Here is a 23,436-nt window from a genome sequence, read left to right as displayed (position 1 = left end):
CGCCTCACTGGTAACTAAATAAAATATTCCCCAGGGAGTGGAGGCTGTGCATATGTTGCGTCTTGAATAGGTGATGGAATCCGATGATCAGGGTTATAATAATTGTATCTGCAAGCATGGTAGAGTGAAGATGCAGAACATTTTTGGTGGGGGGGGGGGGTCTTAGGGCTAGGTTTAGAAAATATATCCAGAATACTCTATAATTGTATTCCCCAACAGGTGCTACTGGAACATTTTTCTGTGGTGGACTTGACCTTTAAATGTCAAAAGAGTGACAAATAATCATTGATCATCATACACCCTGGCTAAGAGCTCAGGAGAGCATTTCATGAGGCAGTTAGTGATTTTTTTGTTTATTGACAACTGTTAAAAGCTACTGAAATCCTTATTTCTGATTGGCTGAGGGCAAATTCGTCAGTAAAAAATCACTATTTGCTTCATGAAACACTCTCCAGATCAAGGCCTTTTTGGCTAGGATAGGGCATCAGGCTGCAGAGTCTTGATCCCGTTGCAAAACGTCAAAGAGGCTGCAAAATGTTTCACCTCCTTGCCTGACACCTGAGGTTATCGTTTCCCTTTAAAACATCAGAACCACATTGAGCTTGTAATTGACTTGTAGAAAAGGGTACTGTTGCACGTCCGCCCAACCTTTATTAGTACCCTCAGCGGCTCGCGTTGCCCTGCGCCGCGCCCCCAAAGTTCACTCTCGCAGCGCTGCCGTGTTTGTAATAGCTCGTTTAATTTCTTCTACGGTTTCGGCGATTTGTTACCGCCGGTTGGGCCACCTGGCCAGCTGAATATGGGATGGTTGCGAGGCGAGCTGGCGCGCCGCGGTCTGCCCTGCGGATCGGGTTTTCCAAGCTAATTGAGGATTCTACACATTCCTTGACATACTCTGGCTCTCTCTGTCTCTCTTTGTGTCTTTCTGTCTCTCTCTGTTTCTATTTGTCTTTATCTATCTACCTGCCTGTGTCTATCTGCATCTCTTCCTTTCTTTTCTCTTTCTATCTATCTCTCTCTTTATTTTTCTCACTTGCTTCCTCCTCTCTTCCTCTCTCTAAATCTAATTTTCTCTTGTACCCCATTCACCTGCCTCTTCATCACTCTCTCTCTCTACCCCACTTTTATTTCTTTCTCTGTCATTGTTCTTAATGTAATAATTTTCTTTATTTTGTTTTTTCTTTCCATTTTCAATCAAGCCCCCTTCCAGTGGACTCTTCTTTGCTTTTCAATCTCCCTCCTCTCCCTCTCTCTCTGTCTGTTCTATTTTATTTTTCCTCTCTTCCCCTTTTTCAAGTAACTGTAATTTAAAGAAAATATGTAATAATCTACTACCCTTTTGCCCTTTACCAATGATATATGTATTTTAAGTCATTATTTCCCAGCCATTAGCCTATTTCACAGAGCTGTTTTCTTTTCTCAGTATACATTGCTATTCTACATATTCTGTTTTTGTCTGTAGATACCAACACACCAATATATTTTTATTATTAAATCATCATAGAGCACAATGGCACTCGATGACATCTCCTTCCAGTACAATTACACTCTCGTCTTGAAAATTACTTTAAAAATATTAAGCCCCACCCTTTCAATGGGAACCACAAAAAGGGGGTCAATTCTGCTTGCATTTTCAAGTTGGTAAACAGCTGATGCAAGTGTATATCATATCATAAATAAACACACATTTATGACACCTATAAAATATGAATTGTTTATTGTAGATGAAAATTGTGTACATATGTTCCTAATGTTTTTCCTTAATCCAGTCCAATGTGTTTAGTCAAAGGAACATTGTCTTTGTGATCTGGTAAAACTGTAAATCCAGAGCTTCTCCTTGTCCTACCCCCATGTTGGCCCCCCTTTCTAGTCCTTGTTTACCCCTTGCTAATCTGTCCCTACAGAAAACCCAAATAATTCATTCATAGCTTTACATAATTTTGTCTTTATATATTTTTGTTTGACACTCATTTGAAATCAAGTTGCATATTTATGTGCATATCAGTGCCCAACTATGCAAGTGCCTCTTAAACATTCCCTGTGTTGAAAATAACTAATAAGATAGCTCGTAATAGCAATTTCTATTTCCTTGTAACGCAATTTTCTCTGCCTCTTTCCTCTTCCTCTTCAAAATGACCATACTTCTGCCTCTCAGCATTGTTTAGTAACAAAATATTGTCGAGAGTATGTCAGATCGCCTGCCGCCAGCTCTGCCAGGCAATCAACAAGCCATCGCAAACTTGTCGGACTGTCGAACTAATAATTACGGCTCTAAACTCTGCGATTAGCCGGAGCTTATTGGAGTTTATTGGGATTTGATTAAACGGTGCGCGACACTGCCCTCTGTGAACTGGGAACTGAAACAAAATCCCTAAGATTTTCCTGAGCTAAGGTTTCGTGGAGCCCAGTTGATTCAGACGACTTTAAATGAAAATAGATTTACTTGAATTCATGTGTAATGAGCTTGTATGTTATTAGTCAGGTTTTACAGTAATATTATTCAAGATGCTATGAAATCACCATTTTACTCAAGAAATTCCAAAATCTTTGATGCATAACATAATGTTGCTAAGATATGCAGCACTTAGTATATAATCTTTGGAAGAATGATGAGTATTTACCCTGTATTGAGTGAGAATTCTGATTGTATCATTTTCATGATCCGACATGATCATTCCTGTTTTAATTTCATACCCTTGAATTATTAGGTGTAAACGAGACCTAGAAGAGTCACTCATATCTGAATATATTCTAAACCTTTCTCACAGACGTGCCCTTTCAAAATTACATAAGCGGTAATTCAACAGTAATTATTATACATTATCCCCCATAACAACCCTCGTTCACGACTTATACGATGAAAGAAATCTTCAAATATGAGAATGAAATGTTTAACAATCTAATAGTTTTATCAATAAAGGAGTTTGTTTAACCAACATGAAATGATTATAGATTACCCCATTCCAATAAAAACCAATCTTCAATACTTCTATTTGGACAAACAAAATAGATGACAAGAATTAGATGTTAAACAATAATAGTTTTATTGATACAGGAGACTTCCAAATCAATAAATGGAAATGCAACAAATTTTTTCCTTCCCTGACCAAATTGCTGATGTACTCTCCGTGAGTGAGCATTTGGACAATTCTGGCCTAATTTTAGCGGAGTTGATAAATATGCGAGACAGATATTCAAATCTCCAGTGACTCCTAAATCGCGATGTATTTAGGGAAAAGGAAGAGAAATGTTTTTGGGGGTTGAGTGTTGACACTGCTGGTGGTAGATGGACACTTGTGAATGCTCAAACAGGCTGGCATAAGGCTCGTCGGATAAAGTTGCGCCTTGTCTGTCACCCGCGATCAATCCGGTGGAATCGATCGCGAGGGATCGGCTGTCGGATTCCAGGAGATGTCCCAAGTCCCCTCCTTGTTATTATGAAGCCAATAAAACGAGTGGTGAGAGAGGGAGGGAGGGAAAGGTTGATGGATTGATGGAAGGATGGATGTGGGTGGATGGATAGAGGAATGGATGCATGGATGAGAAACATGGAGAATTTATGGTAATGTATCTACTATCTTTCTTTTCCTCTTTTCATTTTTCCATCAATCGTTCTTTTTATTTCTCCATTTGTCTATCATTTTGTGTTTCCAAATAATTCAAACATTATTTTACTCATGTTTTCTTGTATTTCTTCCTTTTTTATTATAGTCTTTTTCTCTCTATCTTTCTTTGTTTCTCCATTGATTAATTCATCTATTTTCCCCTTTCCTACATCTATATTTTTGTCTTTATCTCCATCTATTTTTCTTCCTCTCTGCATTTACTCTCCAATCTCCCTCTCAGCTACCTGAAACCATCCTTCTATCTCTCTTAACCTGACAACAAAAACTTTTAAGGAGATCTTCTTGTCGACGGTGCATGCCTGCATCAAAATTTACACCAACCATCATCCGGATGTCGCCTAAAAAATTGATTGCTATTTTAGGATAGACTTCCCATTCTTCATATTTCATACTTTCCTCTCGCACATCCAAAACTACCAACTTCTCTCGCTATAGAAAATGGCATGTTCGTGGTGTAGATAGTTATAGAAATTGAGATAGAAATGAAATGATAGAAGTGGGAGAATGTTTTGTCGTCTTGTTGTCCCTGTTATCATTTGTACGTCATCAAAGATTGGGGGAGGAGGGTGTTTGGGAATTTCAAAGAGTGAAATGAAACCAGATATTGTATTTTATATCTTTGATGGATTAGAGCCGAATAACGTGGTGAATAATGAATTTGGAGAACAGGAATTGTTGGATCGGATTTACAAGTAAACAAAAACAAGAATGGGGGCAGAGTATGTAATGATTAAATGGGAAATATGGATGGGAAGTCATTAAGATTTGTATGGTGGAGGCGGCGAATGAAATGAGGAAGTAGAAGTAGAACATAAATGAAGTATGAAGTATGAAGAGGATATAAATGAGACAAGATTGATCTGGAAGAGAAGAGGAGAGGAATTGTAATTCTGGGGCTCTTGATAGAATACTGAGTGCTTTGATCGTACTTTTGATTTGAAGGATGATTTGTTCTTTCAGAATTATTTCTAACCAGCCCAAAAGTTCTTTTGAAAAATATATCACAATTCCTATTTGCATGCAGTTTTGTTAGACCAAAACTTACTAGGTTCATATTTGAACCATTAATTTATTAGATTGATATACAGTTATTTTCTGTTTCATTGGAATATTCTGTGATTGAAAAATTATTGTTTCTCTCAATATAAGGGTTAATGTCACATGATATGATATTTCATATGTGCAAGCTGTAGTACATGAACTAAATTTGATGATGAAATTTCTTTTAATTTGTCTTTTATACAGATTTGAGAGGTGACTTCCGCCAGGAACCAAGCGACACCATGGCTCTGCTCGGGGAGGCGGTGGTCCTGGAATGTTCTCCTCCCCGCGGGCACCCGGAACCAGAGGTGACGTGGGAGAGGAACGGACAAACGGTGGTGGAAGATGGAGTCAGAGTGAGAATACTGACGGATGGGAACCTAGTCATATCACAGGTAATTTTTATGGTGGTGATGGTGGTGGTAATGGTGATGGTGGTGGTGATGGCGATGGTGGTGGTAGTCATGGTGGTAGTGGTGGTGGTGGTGGGGATGATGGTGTCAATGATGGTAGTGGTGGTAATGATGGTGTTGATGGTGGCGGCATTAGTGGTAGTGGTGATGAAGAGGGTGGTAATGATGATAGTGATGGTTATGGTGGTGTCATTGGTGGTGGTTGTAGTGTTAGTGGTAGTGGGGATGATAGTGACAGTGGTAGTGGTGGAGTGATAATGATGAATATGGTGGTGGAAATTGTGGTATTATTGTTATGATCATGATGCATACCTAAAATGACGTTGCTGATGGTTTTGATTATGCTTTGTTCAGTTGAACCTCTAAGAATATGTAAGAAAATTTTATGTTCCTGTATTTTCTCCTCCAGCCTAAATCAAGTGACATCGGAAACTATGTTTGTGTCGCTACCAACTCGGAGGGTACAAAACGAAGTGCTCCTGGCCGATTAATAATAAACTGTAAGTTATTCCCAAATTAGAATTATAGTATTTTTTTTGTACTGCCTTTACAAAACTTAAGCAAACTAGAGTTATCAAAGAGCTAAATTTAATTTAGTATTCACTTTTTGGCAGGCCTATTATGTTAAGCATCTATGCTTTCTTAGCAATCAGGTAAAATATCACTGTAAACCAAGTTACCATTTACCATTGATTTGTCAGTTTTTGGTCAATATTATTTCCAATCACTGAAATACTTTTCAAAGTAAAATATGTTAATTCAATGTCAAATACTAATTATCATAGAAAAAGAAATGTCAAAATCACATGCCCAAATCAATTCCAAGTCTTGCGATTAATTGCAAATTTACTGTAGATCACCGGACTGCTTCCTGCACGAACAGGAATACATTTATTTGCGGTAGTTAAAATTGATCTGTCACTTGTAACTTTGCTTCTGAAATTTGCAATTGATTGCAAATATCTCCTTGCAACACGCCCCTAAGTTTATATGTAATCCTGGAATTCCTTTCTTATTCTATGCAGCTCGCCCTGCTTTTACGGAGGTCCCTTTTGACACCCTGGCCATCCCGGGTGAGACCATCACCCTCCCCTGCGTGGCAGAGGGTGAGCCGACGCCCACCATCAGATGGGAGAAGAAAGATGGCGTTCTACCAGTCAATAGGTAGGCTTAAATGTCAGAATAGTGTCTCACAGAGACTTTAAAATAAATGCGAGTTATTGGAATAGAACCCAATAAAATGACCAACAGAGTGTTTGTATAGATAAAGTAATATGTACCAAAAGATTTCAGAATAAATTCTGTTATTGCTAATAAATTAGACAAATGAGCTTGGGTTTCTTGCCAGATTTTGGCTTTTTTTTTCAACAAAAAAATAAGAAAACTGTCCCATGTGTGATTATTTGTACTAATGTTCAATTTGCAGGCCAAGTTCAGGATTTTTTTTTTTACCTGTTTTGTCCAAAAACATACTTGCATCCATCTTAGTTTTCATTTTTTTAGTAAAGTAGTTTTCATTTATTTGTTAGGTACTTCTGCACATCTGCTCATCCTTTGTTAGTGACCCCAGAATCTTGGGTTACATTGTAAACTTTATGGTTTGTATGCATGGCACAAAAATTTGATTAATAAAAGTAAATGTTTTTATGAATTTGACAATATTGTGCTATCTCATCATCTAGCCACATCGTTCCACAAATTACACAGAACAAAGCCCAGGCCGTAGCCTTGCTCGCAGATGTATACGGAACATATGGCATTGTTGATGTGATTAGCAAAAGTGTTAATTTCTTCATCCCATTGTTTACAATGGAAGGTTGAGTGATAGGTTAGAATTCCTTAGACAATCAGGGTTTCCTGAATGGAGGAGTTCTGATTAATCATCCGTGATTTTCAGGTTTATTTTGTCAAAGATGTAGTTTCCAAAAATTCATAGTTGAGTGCCTAATTAATGAATATGCCTAATTAATGAATATACATCCTCCTGTATATAACTGTGTAATGTATACAAAGCATTTGAAGGGGGGAGGGGCATTTTCACCTTGTTTTTCTTTGTAATGTCTGGTTATTAATAAGTAAAATTACATTTCTATGTTGTTTAAGAAAAAGATGTGGATGAAACTTTGATTAAACAGCTCTTTGTTCTCCAGTAGAAGATATAAAATATTTGAAATTTTAGAATTCTAATAATTTTTCATTTTACTCCAGTTATTAGTTGTCAGATGATGCAATAGATAAATTGCAAGATTTTGTTTAAAATCATAGAATTAAAGAGAAAGTTATCCTCTTGAATTTTTATTTGCTCATCAGGCACACCATATTGCTAGACAACTCGTTGAAGATCACCAATGCAGAGGCAAGCGATTCGGGAACGTATGTTTGCAGCGCCCAGAACACTTGGGGAGATAAGAGTGTGGACGTGATAGTCACCATCAGCTGTAAGTTCCTAGATATGTTTGTTGTAATGGTTTAGGATTGGATGCTTTAGTTAAAAGATGATGTGACAGTGATGATGATGGTGGTGATGATGATGATGATGATAATGATGGTAATGGTGATGATAATGATGAATGATGGTGATGATAATGATGGTAGTGATGGTGATTATGCTGATGATGATGGTGGTGATGATGGTGATGATAATGATGATGATGATGGTGATGATAATGATGGTGATGAAGATGGTGATGATGATGATAATGATGATGAAGATGGTGATGATGATTATGATGATGATGCTGATGATGTTGATGACGATGATGATGATGGCTATGGGTTATAAATATTTACTCTCAAACCAAACCCTTTGTGATAACTATTAATAACAACGAGAATAGATTATCCTGTCATTTTATTTGTAACTTGGATAGACAAAACATTTTTGGAGCAGAAAAGTCCCTGATTTGTAACTTATTATCATAATTAGTGCGGTTGGCATACACTATGTGTATTGAAAAGTGAATTAGTATTTTTGTCATGCAAGTGGGCCTATATTATAAGACTACACAAATGAGAATGGTGAATTGTGGGTCGTGAACATGGCCAGATTCAAGTAGTTGAGGAATTACATTGTAAGATGGCACTATTGAGGTTGCTGGTTAATATCTGGCTTTAAGCATCAATGTGAGGAGATATCTGCTTGTCGTTATCTAAAGTAGATCTGAACTCATTCCAATTTGGAACCAAACTTTTGCACCCATTCTTCTCGAACAAATCCAGAAATTGTTATAAAAATGGACATAGTGTCCTCAGATGAGGAAGTCAAGACATTTCACTGCTTTATCTCCAGTGAAAATCTGTCTGCTTCCGAAACAATTTACAATGTTGCCCTGTGTTTTGCTACAAATGTAGCCAGGATCGCCCCAGGATATTCCCCTGCAATTAAGATCATTTCATTGTGGTCGGGCTCTGTCAGGACACTGCTACAGAGCTTACCGCATCCTTGACACGCTCGTCCCATTCGCTGAGCCGCAAATTGACCACGCCGAGACTCGGTTAAAGGGGGGGCTGGGTGAATCACGGGCAGTTGTCGGTTTGCAATCTGACCTTGAGGTCGGGCGCCGTCCATCATTGAGATTCGTATCGGGAGTAATCGACACAGGAAGAGCTGGTCGTTGGATTCAATTTACAGCTTATCGCAAATCGATATCGGATTTGATCTGCATTTAAAGGGATTAGTGAGCTTGTAAAGGGATGATAAAATTTTTAATGGTGTTGCGGTGTGTACATTAGAATTGATCGAAGTGGCATTCCTACATCCATCTCGCAATTACATATACTGTATGATATGCAAAATATAGTTCCTGTTGATGATAAAGATGCAAGTTGTCATTGAAATTATTAATTAGTTATTAATTAAAACCCTGAATTCCATTAAAGATTAAATTGTCACTCTTAAATCTCCATCAGGTTCTTAAAACCATCACATGCACACAGCTCCTAAAATCATCATTTTGCACATTGGGCACTCTACAGAGTGGATTTGGCGCTTAGGGTTGTTATTATTTTTATCATTATTATTATTATTATGATTATTATTATTATTATTATAATTATTACCATCATTTAAAATCTAAATCTTAATTTGTTTGTTCCTGCAGGGTTTGGAAATAAAGGTTAGATTAGAGATTTATGTCAAGTTATTGTAAAATACATTTTTCATATACCATCCAAATATAAATTATTGCATAGACAAGGAAAAATAATTGCAGGACTGGGAGGTTCAGGATAAAATACTGAATTATTTTTAAAGATTATCCTGTATTACAGCTTTAAAAGGATGATGAAATGAGAAAAGTTGAGGGATTTTAAGGTGGCAAGGGTCACATGACAAGATAGTCATCAACTGCCTTATTCCCACCTCTTGCGACATCTAGCATCTTTACAAATCTCCAGCATCACTTCAAAATCTTCTTCATCTTCTCCTTAATCCTCCTTTATCTTGCATCTTTCGCCCACATCTCCTCCATTTCATCTTCCCCTTTCTTCTTTTTCTTTTTTCTTCTTCTTTCCTCTTCTTCTTTCCTTTTCTTCTTTTTCTTTTTCTTTTTCTTATTCTTCTGCTTCTTATTCTTCTTCTTGGTCTCCTCCTCTTTCTCCTCCTTCTGCTTCTTTTTTCTTTTTCTTCTTCTTCATCTTCTTCATCTCCTCCTTCTCCTTCTTCTTCATCTCTTCTTCCTCCTCCTTCTTCTTCTTCATCTTCTTCTTGTTCCCCTTCTTCTCCACCTCTTCCTCCTTCTTCTCTGTCCTCCTCCTCCTTCTTCCTTCTTTTTTATTCTTCTCCTCCTCTTCCTCCTCATTCTGCTTCTTCTTATTTTCTTCTTTGTTCTTGTCCTCTTCCTTTTCCTCCTACTCTCTTCTCTTTCTTCATCCTCCCAATTTGTCTTGTTCTTCTCCATCTTCTTCTACTTCTCATCCTTCTAGTCCTTATCCTTCTCTTTTCTTCGTCCTCTAACCACCTGACATTTGATAGTTCATGCAGTGGATGATTGTTAGGAGATTCAAAGCAGATTTAAATGCGATCTCTTCGTAAAGTCTTCACTAAAGCTGGGCCTAGCCCTCTGTGAGCTGGCTAAACGATGAGCCAATCGGGTTTGGAAGAAAAGTGAAATGTTAGTTGACAATGAATATTGAAAGCCTGATCTTCATGACATCTGTAAAATTATTCGCAGCTTTGTTACATATTGTTTTCCTGCAGTTCTTGGCTGCTAAATCATGTGTAGGTGAAGTGCATATATTTCCCTTTCTTTTACAAATCCTTACAGAAAATGATACTCTTGAATCCACATAAGAAAGTAAAACAGAATAATCTAGTTTCATGAATGTATTGTATGTTTTAAAAAATCATGAAAACAGCAATACCTCAAAAAATGTTTGTACTACTTAGACATTTTAGCATCAAAGAAATCTTTACAATGTCTTGAATGTGATTTCAATCCGAGAAATGACATTTAGATTTAAGTTTACTTTGAAATTCATATTTTTGTAATTTGAAAAAGTTGATTCTATGCTGGAATCGCCCAAATGTTTTCTCATTTCTTGAAATGAATATCAGGTCACCAATAACAAAAAAGTTTGGAACTTGAAAATGCTGAGAAAATGTTTGCAAAGACATGGGCATTTCTCAGTTTTCTTCTGAAAAAAAAGCAGATTAGAAAGAAAGGACATTTCTCAGTTTTCTTCTGAAATAGCAGATTACAAACTAACTATTATTGCAGTGTTCGAAATTCTTCCATTTTCCCCAACCACATTGCATTGAAAGTGCTCTCTCCAAAGCTTTTTGTTGGGTATTACATTACGTTAAAACATTATCACAAGACATTAATAGCAAAGAGAACAATACGAGGCAGATAAAAAGAAATAGGGTTTGTACAATAGTCATGCCCAAAGCATTGTTTTTAAGCTTCACGATGCGGTTTCGATGTCTCCAGGAAGAAAACTTTGAAAGTTTTTGGACCAGATTTTTTCCCACCATTACCTGGCAAGGATATCGATTGCTTCCCAGCTTTGGAAGTGAAGCCAAAATAACATGCAAGCTCTAGGTCCAGTATACCTTTCTTGTTGTTTGTTTCTTCTTCTTCTCTATCTCTACCATTCTTTCCCACCACCCTCTTCCCTTCTTTCCTTTCCTCTCCCCCTTCTCCCCCTCCCCCCCTCTTCCTTTCTTCCCCCTCTTACCTTTTCTCCCTCCCCGTTCTTCCCTCTCTCCCTCCATTGCTTCCCTTTTCTATCCCCCCTTCCTTCTTTATATCTCCCTCTTCCCTTCGTCCCCTCCCCCTCTTCTGTTCTCTTCCTCCCACTCTTCCACTCTCTTACTCCCTCTCTCCCCTCTTCATTCCTCCTCTTCCCTTCCCTCCCCCTCTTACCTTCTCTCCCTCCCTGTTCTTTCCTCTCTTCATCTATTCCATCTTCTATTTCTACCCCTTTCTTCTTTCTATCTCCCTCTTCCTTTCTTTCCCTCCCCCTCATCTGTTCTCTTCCTCCCCTCTTCCAATTTCTTACCCCACTCTCCTCTCTTTCCCCTTCTCCCCCCTCTTCCCTTCTCTCCCTCTTCCTTTCCCCCTATTTTGTTTTCTCTCCCCCTCCCCCACTCCCCTCTTTCTATTCCCCCACCCTGTTTCTCCATTTCTCTTTCTATACTGTGAAGGAATCTCCTAATTCCATCTGACTTGGAATAAGTAGGGAGTGACTCAACATCTCATCCCATAGCTTCCTCATTATACCTTCATATTACTGTTTATTCTGCTGCTGCTGCTTTTTCTCTAAAATGAAGATGGTGTCAGATTTATTCCCTTCAAAATCACGACAGGGTGACTTCTGCTAAGTGCTGAAAAGCATGTGAACTTTATTTTGAAGAAAGAGAGGATAAAACACTCTTTTCATTCAACCAATATTTATACCTCTGTATACAATTCATTCTGACTTTTCTTGCTAAATTGATTCTGTGGGGTAAATAATGATGATACAAAAATAATCATTTATAATATCATTTCCATTTGTTTCTTCATGCCAGTAGTCTGATAATATATCTGTTGATAATAATCACTGTTCATCAAACTTTGATAGTGTTCATCAGCCTCAGAATTGACAACACTTTGCCAGGCAAGATTCTTTGTCATAAACCCAAAATGACCATTTTTCAAACTTCTCGAACTGTTACTCAAAGACTTTGTTTTTTTTTTACTGGACAAGTCTCTTTCCGCTTGCACAGTATGACAATCTAATGCTTGAGTGAACCCAAAACTTCAAACCTTGACTTTTCTCTCTTTGAAATTCCTGTATATTGGATCAAGTACTTGTGTGCATTGTTTTTGATGGATTTTGACAAGTTATTCATCATTTTAAAGCTAAGGATGCGCTTTCTTCTCAAACTCTCAGAATTTGTTTCAGTTGACTTATAGTGGGTTTCGAAATAGACAGTAACAAGATTTAGTCACTGTAAATTGTGTTATGATGGTGAAACTAAGTAACATCCAAGTCTTTAGTTTGTCACTGCATAGGGGTCAATGATGTTTGTCTTTATTTATAAGGTATCCCCTTTCCCGCCCCCCCCCACTCCCATATGATCCATGTAGTATGACACCTTTACTACCAAGTATAAGTTTGATTTGCTCAACAAACCATTCATGTCACAGCAAATATCTTCCAGCCGCAAGGGAGACGCAACAGCACCAACACATTCTCTCTTTGCTCTCTTTACCAAAAGTAGAAGAAGAAAAAAACTTTAAAAAGATACATTTGTATCCCCCCCTCCCCTTCTCCCTTTTGAGAAGTAAACTGTCATGTATGCATAAAGCAACCAACGGGCTGCTTCGCAATAGCTATTGGGTGTTGATACAGTATATAAAACGTGCCGGGGGGAAACGATCAGAGAGCGATCTAAACCCATATTTGTCCTGGGTGTATTAGGCCGGCATCAGTCATGGAGTGAGTGCAAATGTTTTTACAGGTGGATAGGGGGAGGGAGAGGGGTAAGAAAGTGGGGGATGCTTTCTGAGAAAGATGCGTATACCATGGAAGATTACGGAGATAGAGAAAGTATGATGGTGATGCGGTGGTGTTCGGGGAAAATCTCTTTTTTTCTAGTTTTCGTCATGAATTAAAGATGAGGGTTGTCAGTGTCTCATGACAGCTTGAAGTTGTTAAAGATGTTTTCAATGAAAATGGACAAAAATGATGCTGTACTATCCTCAAAGCATAGGAGGAGATTAAAAAAAAGGCTTTTTGAAAGCTGAAAAAATGTAATCACTCATGTTTGAGTTTTGGGGTGTTGTAAGTCTGTTTAACTCGTGATTTTGCTGAGGTCCGGGGAGGGAGGGGGGGGGCAGGGAGTGGTCAATATTAACTTGTGAATTGTTGCTACATAATTATGCTGAATATGGAAGTGTGTAATTTCTGTATTTGTAACTGATATCTTGGTTGTTGGTGTGTCTGCTTGTTGCTTTTTGATAGGGTGCTCAAAGCCTTTGGTGAATGTTTATCCCTAGTGTAATGATGATGTATAGTAAAAATTATTTAAGTCTTCAACCTGCTTTTAATTTCTCCTTTTTAATCAAAATCAACTTTCCAAAGGGAATCTAGCATTTGACTTATTAACATATTTTGATGAAGAAATGTCATTTTGAATTCTTTTCCATTTAATTGAATATTTGATTTTTTTTTATCTTTAAGTATCAAATTTCTATGAAAAGTATAATATTAAATGTTGTGTGACTTTTTACAATGAATTGAGGTATTTTATTATTGGTGTTGAGTTTTGATTTATTATCTTGTCATTATTGTCCCTCCTCCAGCTGCACCAATGTTTACCCGCGTACCAGTGGATCGGACCGTGGTCGTAGGTCAAGATGCCTTCTTCCTGTGCCAAGCTACTGGTCTACCAACACCGTCCATCTACTGGAAGGAACGAGGAGCCAAGGTAAGAAGAGTCCAAAGTTTTTTGAAGTTGATAGACTGGAAGGTTGTGGTCCAGTGGATTATTCTCCGGACTTTGAAACAGGGGGTCATGGGTTCAAATTCTAGCCATGGCATAATTCCCTTCAGGTTGAAATCGATCCACAATGAGCTGCACTTTTATTTCATTTTCACATTGTTTCCTTTCTTCTTTTCTCCCTTTTCCTTTCTTATTCTTCTGTTCCTTCCCTTTCTGTCCCCTTTCTCTTCATCTATTCCATCACATATTTCTTCTCTTCCCTCCGTTTTCCCTCTTGCTCATTCTTCTCCCCATCCACTCTACCCCCCTCGTCACTTCTACCCCTCTCTTCTTTCTCATCCTCTCCCTTACCACTTACCCCTTCTTCCCTGACCCACCAGCGTCTTCGAGCTACCTGTTCAAAATGACATGCATAACCTCATCTCTGTTTACTCATCCGCATCCATCTAAACACCCTCATATCCATCACCCACTCCAGAGCCACTTCTCCCAAGAACACCTTGCCTCTCTAATCCCGTACCTGTTGTGGGCCATTCGATTACCATGGCGCCGCGGCCCTCGACCGGCGCCACTTACCTACCATTTGCATATCCCGGGATGTTTCGCCTTGTCTGCACGTCAGACGCTCGCCGGGGCGCGTCTTTCGTGAGTCATGGCGCTGAGGAGCGGGATTATGCTTCTCCAGCTGGGGTTGTAGAGATATGTGTCGAAAGTGTCATTGAAGCGTGTAAGGTGCTCGAGATGAGAGGGGTGGATCCTTATAAAATATAGGTCAAATTCAGAACAAGTAAAGATCTACATAAAAATGCATGAACATAAATATGCACCTTGCTAAAGAAAGAAGTTGGTAATGTATATGTCGCTGATGTATATGTATTCTAATTTTTAAAAGAAATGTAATAGAAAAAAGGGAATGTGAGTGTGTTAGATGACGTAACCAAAGAAAATACTTGTTTTCATTTATTATATAGGCCTTTTCGTGTTATATGTTTAGGGTTGCCCCGTAAAAGTGGGGAAAAATACAAACACCACAGCTTTTTATTCATTCAGTTTTTGGTTTCAAATAGTTTCCCCATCTTCAAAATTTGATTTCACTTTATGATTACATTGCGATTAAATAGTTTATAACTTTGTTCAAATCAGTAAGAATAAACAATGTTTTTTTAGAATATACATAGTTTATTTTATCAAAGAGAATAACTTAGTAGTGCTGGTCCTGGGGATGGGGTTCAAGAAACACAGATTCATTGTTAGTATTTGGTTCCAGATAAATTATGCATATTATACACTTCATCAATCATTAAAAGATATTACACTTTCATTTTCATGGTTATGAATATTTTCACAAATCTATTTTAAGAAAGATATACTGGAACAGAAGTGGATGAAAAGTGTTTGAATGGGTCAGTAAAGTACTGAATGTGTCATTTGCAATTGGAATAAGGTAAAAAAAAAAGGGGGGGCAAAGACTTGAAATGGAGAGATAGGGAATGGACAAAAAAGGTGTGAAAATTGTTTCAATATTGTGATTTTTCCGAGGGTCAAGTTTTCACCCTGAAGAAATTCTGTCAATTGCCTACTCTGACATAACAGCAGTGTCGCCATTTTCAAAATTTGCAGAAATTGTTTTGACTTCCAATAGCCACCTGTGGAAGATTGGCAGAGTCCCTTCAAAGTGACATCGCTATACCTCAGCACTATCACTTTATTGATCTACTATTCTTGTATCCCTAGATAAGAGGGCAAACATTCAGTTGAATAATAAAAAAAAGAATAAGAGAGAAGGAGGAATAGAATAGGGTAGAAATGCCAAATAAATAAGTAAAGAAAGAAAGTAGGTTAGTATGAATTGTATCTTTGACAACATTAGAGGGAGAAAGAAGGAGAGAGATAAAAAAATAAACAAAATAAAATGGAAATCAAATGGGAGGGCAGGGGGAATCGCTTGAAATAAGGGGGGCGGGGAAACAAATATGAGCGGATAACTGTTGAGAAGAAAAGTAAAAACTTATGGGACAGAGAAAGCCAGCAATGAATTGCTTGGAGATTTGAAATAAAATAAGACAAAATTAAAAAAACAAGATCATAGAAAGAAGAGAGTGACAGTTTATGCTGACATTAGTGTAAATAACAGAAAATCAAGTGAGATGTGAAGAAAGATGGAAAGAGAGAAAGAGAAAGGGAGATAGACAGAACAAGATTACAAGACTGAGATGAAAAAAATGAAGGCTGGCGAAGAGGGTAGGGAGGAAGAAAAATTTGAATAATTATGGATGTGATGATTTTGCAGTCTCTCAAACGTCAAATTCTACCGGCTCATATTTGATTTCAGAGCTCATTTGCAATTCAAAGTGTCGCAGAGTTGACCCAGTTCCTTTAGAATTTATAAACCACTCGCTTTACTTCTCTATTCTACAGTACCCTATTCATCCTCTACCTACCTGTTCCTCTTTCTGCCCCCCTCTCTCTCTGTCATTTATTTCTTTGCCTCTCTCCCCTTCCATTCTGCCTGTACCCCGCCCCTGCTTCACTTTATATCAATCTTATTTTGTGCCATAGTCCCCTGCCCCGCTTTTCTCTATACTTCAACACTTTAGTGACACATGTAATTTCAGATGGACGATTCCCACTGACCACCCCCCCCCCCTTCTCTCTATGTCACATTCTCTCCCTCCATGCACACTTCATGTCATTCTATTTTGTGCCATATTCCTATTTTCCTCCTCTTTTCCATTTACTTTAACATTTCGTGACACCTGTTACTTAAAATGGACGGTCTCCCTTTCCCCACCCCTTGCCTCTATACCCCTCTCTATTGCTCTCCCCCTTACTTTTTCTCTCTCTGTCTTTTACTCCCTCATCTCTCTCTTATTTCTCTTCGCTGTCACTCTCCATCTTGTTTCTCTCTTTCTCTTATTTCATTTTTATTTCCCTTTCCCCTCTAAAATGACACCTGTTTCTCAAAATATCAAAAAGTTGACGTCTTGGACACTAACGCCCCGATTAAGCAGGTGCTTTCAGTGTTGGAATCTTGTTTATTCTACCATGGTTTTTTCAGTAACAGTGAAAATATGACAACTTATTGAAAAGAAAACGACAAATAACAATATTATTGATTCCAAGTGAGGCAGGTGATTAAAGGAAAGGCTTTTTCTTTATTTATCTCGATGCGTCTAAGCCTCAGCGATTTTTAGCAAGTTACAGACATTTGACGGATATTTGTGACACTAATACTTGCGCCTTTTTAACACTTTATACATACATGATCCATCTAACTCCAACTCTTGGATGTGTGAAACTAAATAAGTAGAAAGAATATGTGACAATCTGAAATATCAAAGTTTGATTTATTTTTGTTTGCACACTTTCGCATCCCTTATGTTAGCCTTTTTTTTTCGTTAATAGTTTTTCTGTTATACAAAGAAATGACATTTTCAAACTTGCCATCAACCATTTTGTCAGAGTTTAATGCCTGCCCGGTGAAACTTTTGATCAGAAAGAGAAAAGGGTACTGAAAGTTTGATGTCAGTACAGTATGTTGTACTGTTCCTTAATAAAACCCATTTAATTTCTATAAATTCATTCCAATCCCTAAAGGTGGCCACACAATAGGCGGTTTCAAACCGCCTCGATCACAAGAATCCCCGTTAAATTACGAGAACTTTTTAAGGCTAAAAAAATACCCGTTAATTATTCCTGCATTCACACCGCCCCGAAACACATCCTTCGGGATAAGTTCCCGAAGTTACGAGCATGCGCAGTGTGGTCTGATAAGCAGGCAAGGCGGGAGATTCAAAATCTCTAGCCCAGCAGCCACCCACGCCGCCGCGCCCAACGACACGCTGGGATAAAAGTTCCCGTAATTTGCTTTCACATCGCCAAAATACCTGCGACCTTGGAAAAATCCCCACGAAAGTTCTCGTAATTTCGCCAAGTACCTACTATTTAGCGGGTATTTTCTTTCGGGGAGATTACGCGTAGTTTGCTTTCACATTACCAAAATACCTGGTATTTTCTGATCGGGGTAAATTTCCCGATCAGAGAATACCTGGAACTGGCGAACTTCGAGGCGGTCTGAAACCACCTAATGAAAAGAAATGAATCACTTTTTTCTCATTAAGTCCTTAATAGCATCATTTATTTTAGCCTGTGTTATGTCAATACCTTTTTTTTCCATAGTATAGAAATGAGCACAGAATTATCATGTGCTGCCAATTTGAGGATCACAACCTAAAAAACAATAATAAATGATAATAATAATAGTTACACTTATAATCTTCTGTTTCTAAGCACTTTACATTAAGATGTAGGCTTTTTATTATCCCTCAAAAGTTTCAAGTAATCTATATAATTCCGATTATTTTTTTCTTATCTCTCTACAGCCTCTCATGTTTCCCGGTGACCGTACAGAGCATTACGAAGTGACCAACGATGGCAGGCTTCACCTTTTTTCGGTGACGCGAGAGAACGAAGGATACTACGTCTGTTCCGCGATGAGCGGAAGAGGTTCCGTCGAGGACTCCGCCTATCTACGGGTCCTTGGTAAGTGGAGATTCCTCCATCTCTTGAGTATTTACATTTATAAGTAAATGTCACTCGGTAATAAAATCCATACTGAACATACATTTTTCAATTAAAAACCCAAAGAGTGATTGATGTGTGCATTATGTTTGCAACTTAAAGTTACAGTGTATTGTATATTCAGGTGTTTTGGTAAGAGAACTTTTTAGACAAGGCATGAACGAATGTTTTGCTGGACGTGATATGTGCAGATGTTGCTTCATGTGCAAGAGAAACTGCTGTTGACAGTGATCTGCTACTTCTGCAAGTGGGATAGTGTATACATGTAAAGGTTCTTGCTCTTGAAGCCTGCACACCTACCCCTTGCGTTCTTTCCGCATAATTTCCCTCTGCTTTCGGACATGTCACGTTGGTGATTTGCCATGTTTTGCCTTCCAATTTACATGGAGACAACAGTCTGAGGTTGTTCTTAGGAAAACATGATATATCAATGAAGAAATCCAACTGTCTCTTTCCTTGCGATGCTGAAAAAAGGGAGAGGAGAAGCCTGTGTCGTTTTAACTGGACACAACCTGCATGGCGGGACAAGTCACTGACTTGCCTTGTTATTAAATGCCGTCGTCGACAGAAATGTAAACGCCACTTAGGGAGTCGCTTTGATCTGCGACTGAGCCGCGCAGGAGAACCCGATCATCCCCGGTTGCCCTGTCGTCGATCTCGCGCAAATGTCCCTTGGAAGATGGTTGGAGATGCTTCTTAATTAGCCTACTGTCCATTTTAGTTGGTTTCTCGTCGACCATCTCAGTTTAGACTTGCAAGTCTGATAGCAAGGGTTGTATTCCTCTAGTAAGCATGGAGTTGTACGTCTTTTTTTTTATCCATTTTCACTTTCTTTTCTTTTTCCAATTTCCTTTTGTTAGTATCCTATTTCTTTTCCCCCTCTCCATTAAATTCTCACCTTTCTTCTCTGTTATCTGCTTATTTCTATCCTGTCACTTTCAACATTTTCTCCCTCTCTCATTCCCTTGCTTTCGCCCTTCTCTTCTGCTTTCTGTTGTTTCATACCCTTCTCCTTTATTTCTTTGTGGCATAAGAAAAATCCCCAGTTCCAGATCATAATTCTAAAAAAATATATATAGTATTAACCTTCTGGTAAGAGATTGGGTTAGAAAAATTATCCAAAAAAATAAATAAAATAAATGAATAAAATAAATAAATAAATAAATAAATAAAAATTAATACTACACAATTTTTTTTCCAATTTCTACTTTTGAAATTAGGAAACAAGGCAACATTTTTGATGAACAATACCAAATAATCAAAAAAAGAAAAATAAAAAGGTCTTGCTTTTCATAAACTTCCAAAACTGATTTTTGCTGCTTGGTAATAATAAAAAAAGAAATCATTTGCTAGCCTTTTGATTTCTCTCCAGACTGTGTCTCTCATACTTCACTCACCATAAGCCACAGATCAAAGCATTAACTATTTGAAACGTACTCCGCTTCGACACCTTTCCTCCTCGCCGGAACCGACATCGATTCCGTGGTTGACCGCGGCTCTCCCAAACCCGGCAGATCCTTGTCGGTGAGGTGCCGCGGTGTTCGGTTTCGAGATGCAGGATGTGCGACCCCGTTGACAGGGGTAGACGGCCCCTCGCACGGGGGCGCAATGCTATACCGGTATTGGCGACCTGCGGTATCACTGGTCTTGGGTGTCAATCACTGGAGATGGGTGGGAGGGGCACCCCTGGAAGAAGATGAAATGGAGGTAGAAAGTAGTGTTTGCTTGATAATGAAAAGAAGAAAAAGGGTGAGGGTTTGCAGAAAGAGAACAATATGTTAGCGGAAGGAGAGAGAGAGAGAGCAGAAGAGTGAGTGAAAGACACAGGCCTGTATTCTGAAGTCAGGTTTAACTTAAACTCGGGTTTAAAGTTGTGGTTTAAGTATGGATAGCCAATTGTTACATAAATCACTAACAGTTTAGGTACCATAATTTTAGCTCATTTGGCTCTCGAATCATCCTTAATTGTCTAGGAAGTATAAATCGATGATTGTTTTCACCATCGATGAATCAGGAAAGAGCAAAGTAAACATAAGAAAACATAACATTCAACTTAATATAAAAATGTTGAAACTGTTGGCTTCCTATAATTTTAGCACAGAGTTTGACAATGGTCTAAGTTAAACCTGACTTCAGAATACGGGCCAGAGAGAATAACTAAGAAAAATGATTTATGCACAAGAAAATAAAAGAGAAAGGCTAGGGGGGTGGTAGAAGTGAATGATAGAAAGAGGGAGGAAGAGAGAGGGGGGATGGGGAGAGAAAAGGGAGAGAAAGAGAGAGAGATATAAAAAAACACAGAGTGATTTGAAGAGAGAGGGGTAAAGAAAGAAAGCAACAGAGAGAGAGTGGGTTGATGAGGAAAGCACATGAAAGTTTATGAGAAGCTTATTGAAATTGACTTCATCGACTTGCAATGCTTAATGATTAATCCTCGTGTCTTATCTCTAATTGACCCAATGTTTCAGCAGGATCATTATTATTGATTTTAATCAATCACACATTTTACAATCATGTTTGCCATCTCAAGGATCTTGTATACATATTTGCGATTGATACAAAAACAGCTTGTGACTAATTGAGATTGATTATATGACAAGGATTTCTTCTCTCTTTTTTTTTGGGGGGGGAGGGTCACAAGTACCAAGTTGACCAACATTGAACCCTGCTAACATTGCATTCCATCTAGTACCCTTTTCATAAACCTATCCTCCTATTAGCCGCCTAAGAGTAATGCGGATAATTCAATAAAAATTGCGTTCATAAACTCCGAAAATAAGCCGCATTATTTTTACGAGCGCCCGTCCTGAAAAAGGGGGATAATCGCCATGACAACTGGACACGCCCCCTCCGATGCGGTTGTGTTGGAAAAGGGTGACCTTGTGACCGCACCATGGCAATTATCCGCATAATTTGGAAATGCGTTCATAAACTCAAAATCTTGTCCCGATGCTGCTATTATGCGGATAATAGCAGCATCAGAGTAATGCAGATAACTCTTGTCCTCCTCCAATTTTACGACCAAATTATGCTGCTATTAGCCGCCTAATTCATTTTAATGGGGTTTATGAAAGGGGTATATGTCTCTGTCAGCTATAACATCAGCCTCTTCATATATAAATATAGATGTTTGATGGTAAAATATTTTAAAATTGATAGGCAATAGTCTGTCTCTTTTCCATGTTACTCTGAAAGCAAATTGTCCTTTACAGTGTGTTCAGTGTAGTCACAGGGTGTTCTCAATAAACTTTGTTCAAAGTTCAAAGACAGCATTAAGTTGAATAAATGTAAAGATATTTTGTATTTAAGTATACATTCACTGTCAGATAAAAATGGAGGAGAGAAATGAATCTTTTATGAAAGATGTGATCTGAAATCCAAGAAGAATGTGTAAATTTACCATGATATTGCCAACATTCAAGTTTTAATAATCCACTTGTTTGTATTTTGAATTATTCCAATTCTAATGCATGGAATGGGAAGAATGATTACAAGAAAACAAAAATGTTTGCCAAGAATTAATGAATTAAGAATAATTTTAAGAAACAAACGGTCACTACATTTCTATAAGCTTGGAATGTTTGAAAGATGATCCAATCAAATTGATAACAGTATTGATAATATAACACACTTATCCTCCTTGTTAGGTGCTCAAGGCGCTCCTGTATTACCCCAGCTAAGCTTGTCACACTGTTGAACCTGTACCAAAGCTTTTGATATTCTTTACACATGTGAAATATTCCTAATTTTATGCAATCATATATAGCATGAAGCGGAGGGGATATATGTTCCCAAATTAAAGTCTTGTTCGACTGGTTACTATTACTGATAAACATCTCGTACTCTCATTATTACCCATCTCCCTGCATCCAATCTTGATACTCTGTGATCCTATCACCACTCAGCATCCAAGTTCGAGGTCAATTACCCCCCCCCCCTCCAGTGGCCTCTATTAAACCTATCTACATCCCCTTCTTATATGTCCGTTAGAGGATCCGAGTTTTTCCCCCGGGACACTATTGATGTGTTTGGGGAACACTTTAACCCAGTTTAGCTCAAATTTACCCTCTGTCGCCATCATCATTTAACCTCTTCATTTGTTTGCTATTCTTGGTCTCTTCTTTGACTATTTTTTGGTCTGAGATTTCTGTTTTATGTTTGCCATCTCTCTCTAGTTCTATCTTTTCTTCTTATTTGAGTCCTATTTGCGTAAACAGTATTTATTTCCATCTTTGAAGACACAGTGTCCTTCAACATGCTATGGCTCTTAAGCAACTATTCCTTTCTTGCATTTGTCTACTTTTACTACTTAATTTTCATCTTCTACCCCATCCTACATCTCTTCTTCCTCCCATTTCCTCCTTCTCCTCCTCTACCTTCTCATCCTCCTGCTCCTTTTCCTCTCCTTCTTCTCTACCTTGTCCTCCTTCTCTTCTTCCTCTCCTTTTCCTCTCCTTCTTCTCTACCTTCTCATTCTCCTCCTCTTCCTCTCCTCCTGCTCCTCCTCCTCTACCTTCTCATCCTCCTCCTTCTTCTCCTCTTCCTCTCCTCGTTCTCTACCTTCTCATCCTCCTCCTTCTCCTCTTTCTCTCCTTCTCCTCCTCTACCTTCTCATCCTCCTGCTCCTTCTTCTCTTCCTCTCCTCCTCCTTCTCTACCTTTTCATCCTCCTGCTCCTTCTCCTCTTCCTCTCCTCCTCTACCTTCTCCTCCTGCTCCTTCTCCTCATCCTCCTGCTCCTTGTCCTCATAATCCTACCTTGTTTCCCACAGTCATGGAAAATCCTGGAAAATTTTGTGGTCCTGGAAAAGTCATGGCATTGCATTTACCTCTTGGCTATGGCAG

General features: G+C 38.4%; 1 protein-coding gene across 1 annotated transcript in view; it reads left to right on the top strand.

The window, feature by feature from the left end:
• The first annotated feature begins 4,870 nt into the window (after positions 1–4,870).
• Positions 4,871–23,436, top strand: part of LOC121420100 (protein sax-3-like) — a 34,148-nt gene continuing 15,582 nt past the window's right edge. Inside the window, exons 1-6 of the mRNA XM_041614631.1 lie at positions 4,871–5,062; positions 5,490–5,580; positions 6,106–6,244; positions 7,391–7,518; positions 13,873–13,997; positions 18,395–18,554. Coding sequence (XP_041470565.1) covers positions 4,910–5,062; positions 5,490–5,580; positions 6,106–6,244; positions 7,391–7,518; positions 13,873–13,997; positions 18,395–18,554 — 796 coding nt within the window. The 5' untranslated portion in view covers positions 4,871–4,909. The remainder of the gene's footprint in view (positions 5,063–5,489; positions 5,581–6,105; positions 6,245–7,390; positions 7,519–13,872; positions 13,998–18,394; positions 18,555–23,436) is intronic.

The sequence above is a fragment of the Lytechinus variegatus genome, chromosome 8, assembly GCF_018143015.1.
Source record: "Lytechinus variegatus isolate NC3 chromosome 8, Lvar_3.0, whole genome shotgun sequence".
NCBI lineage: Eukaryota > Metazoa > Echinodermata > Echinoidea > Temnopleuroida > Toxopneustidae > Lytechinus > Lytechinus variegatus.
The sequence above is the reverse complement of the archived record's forward strand: the minus strand, read 5'-3'. Positions and strand labels throughout refer to the sequence as shown.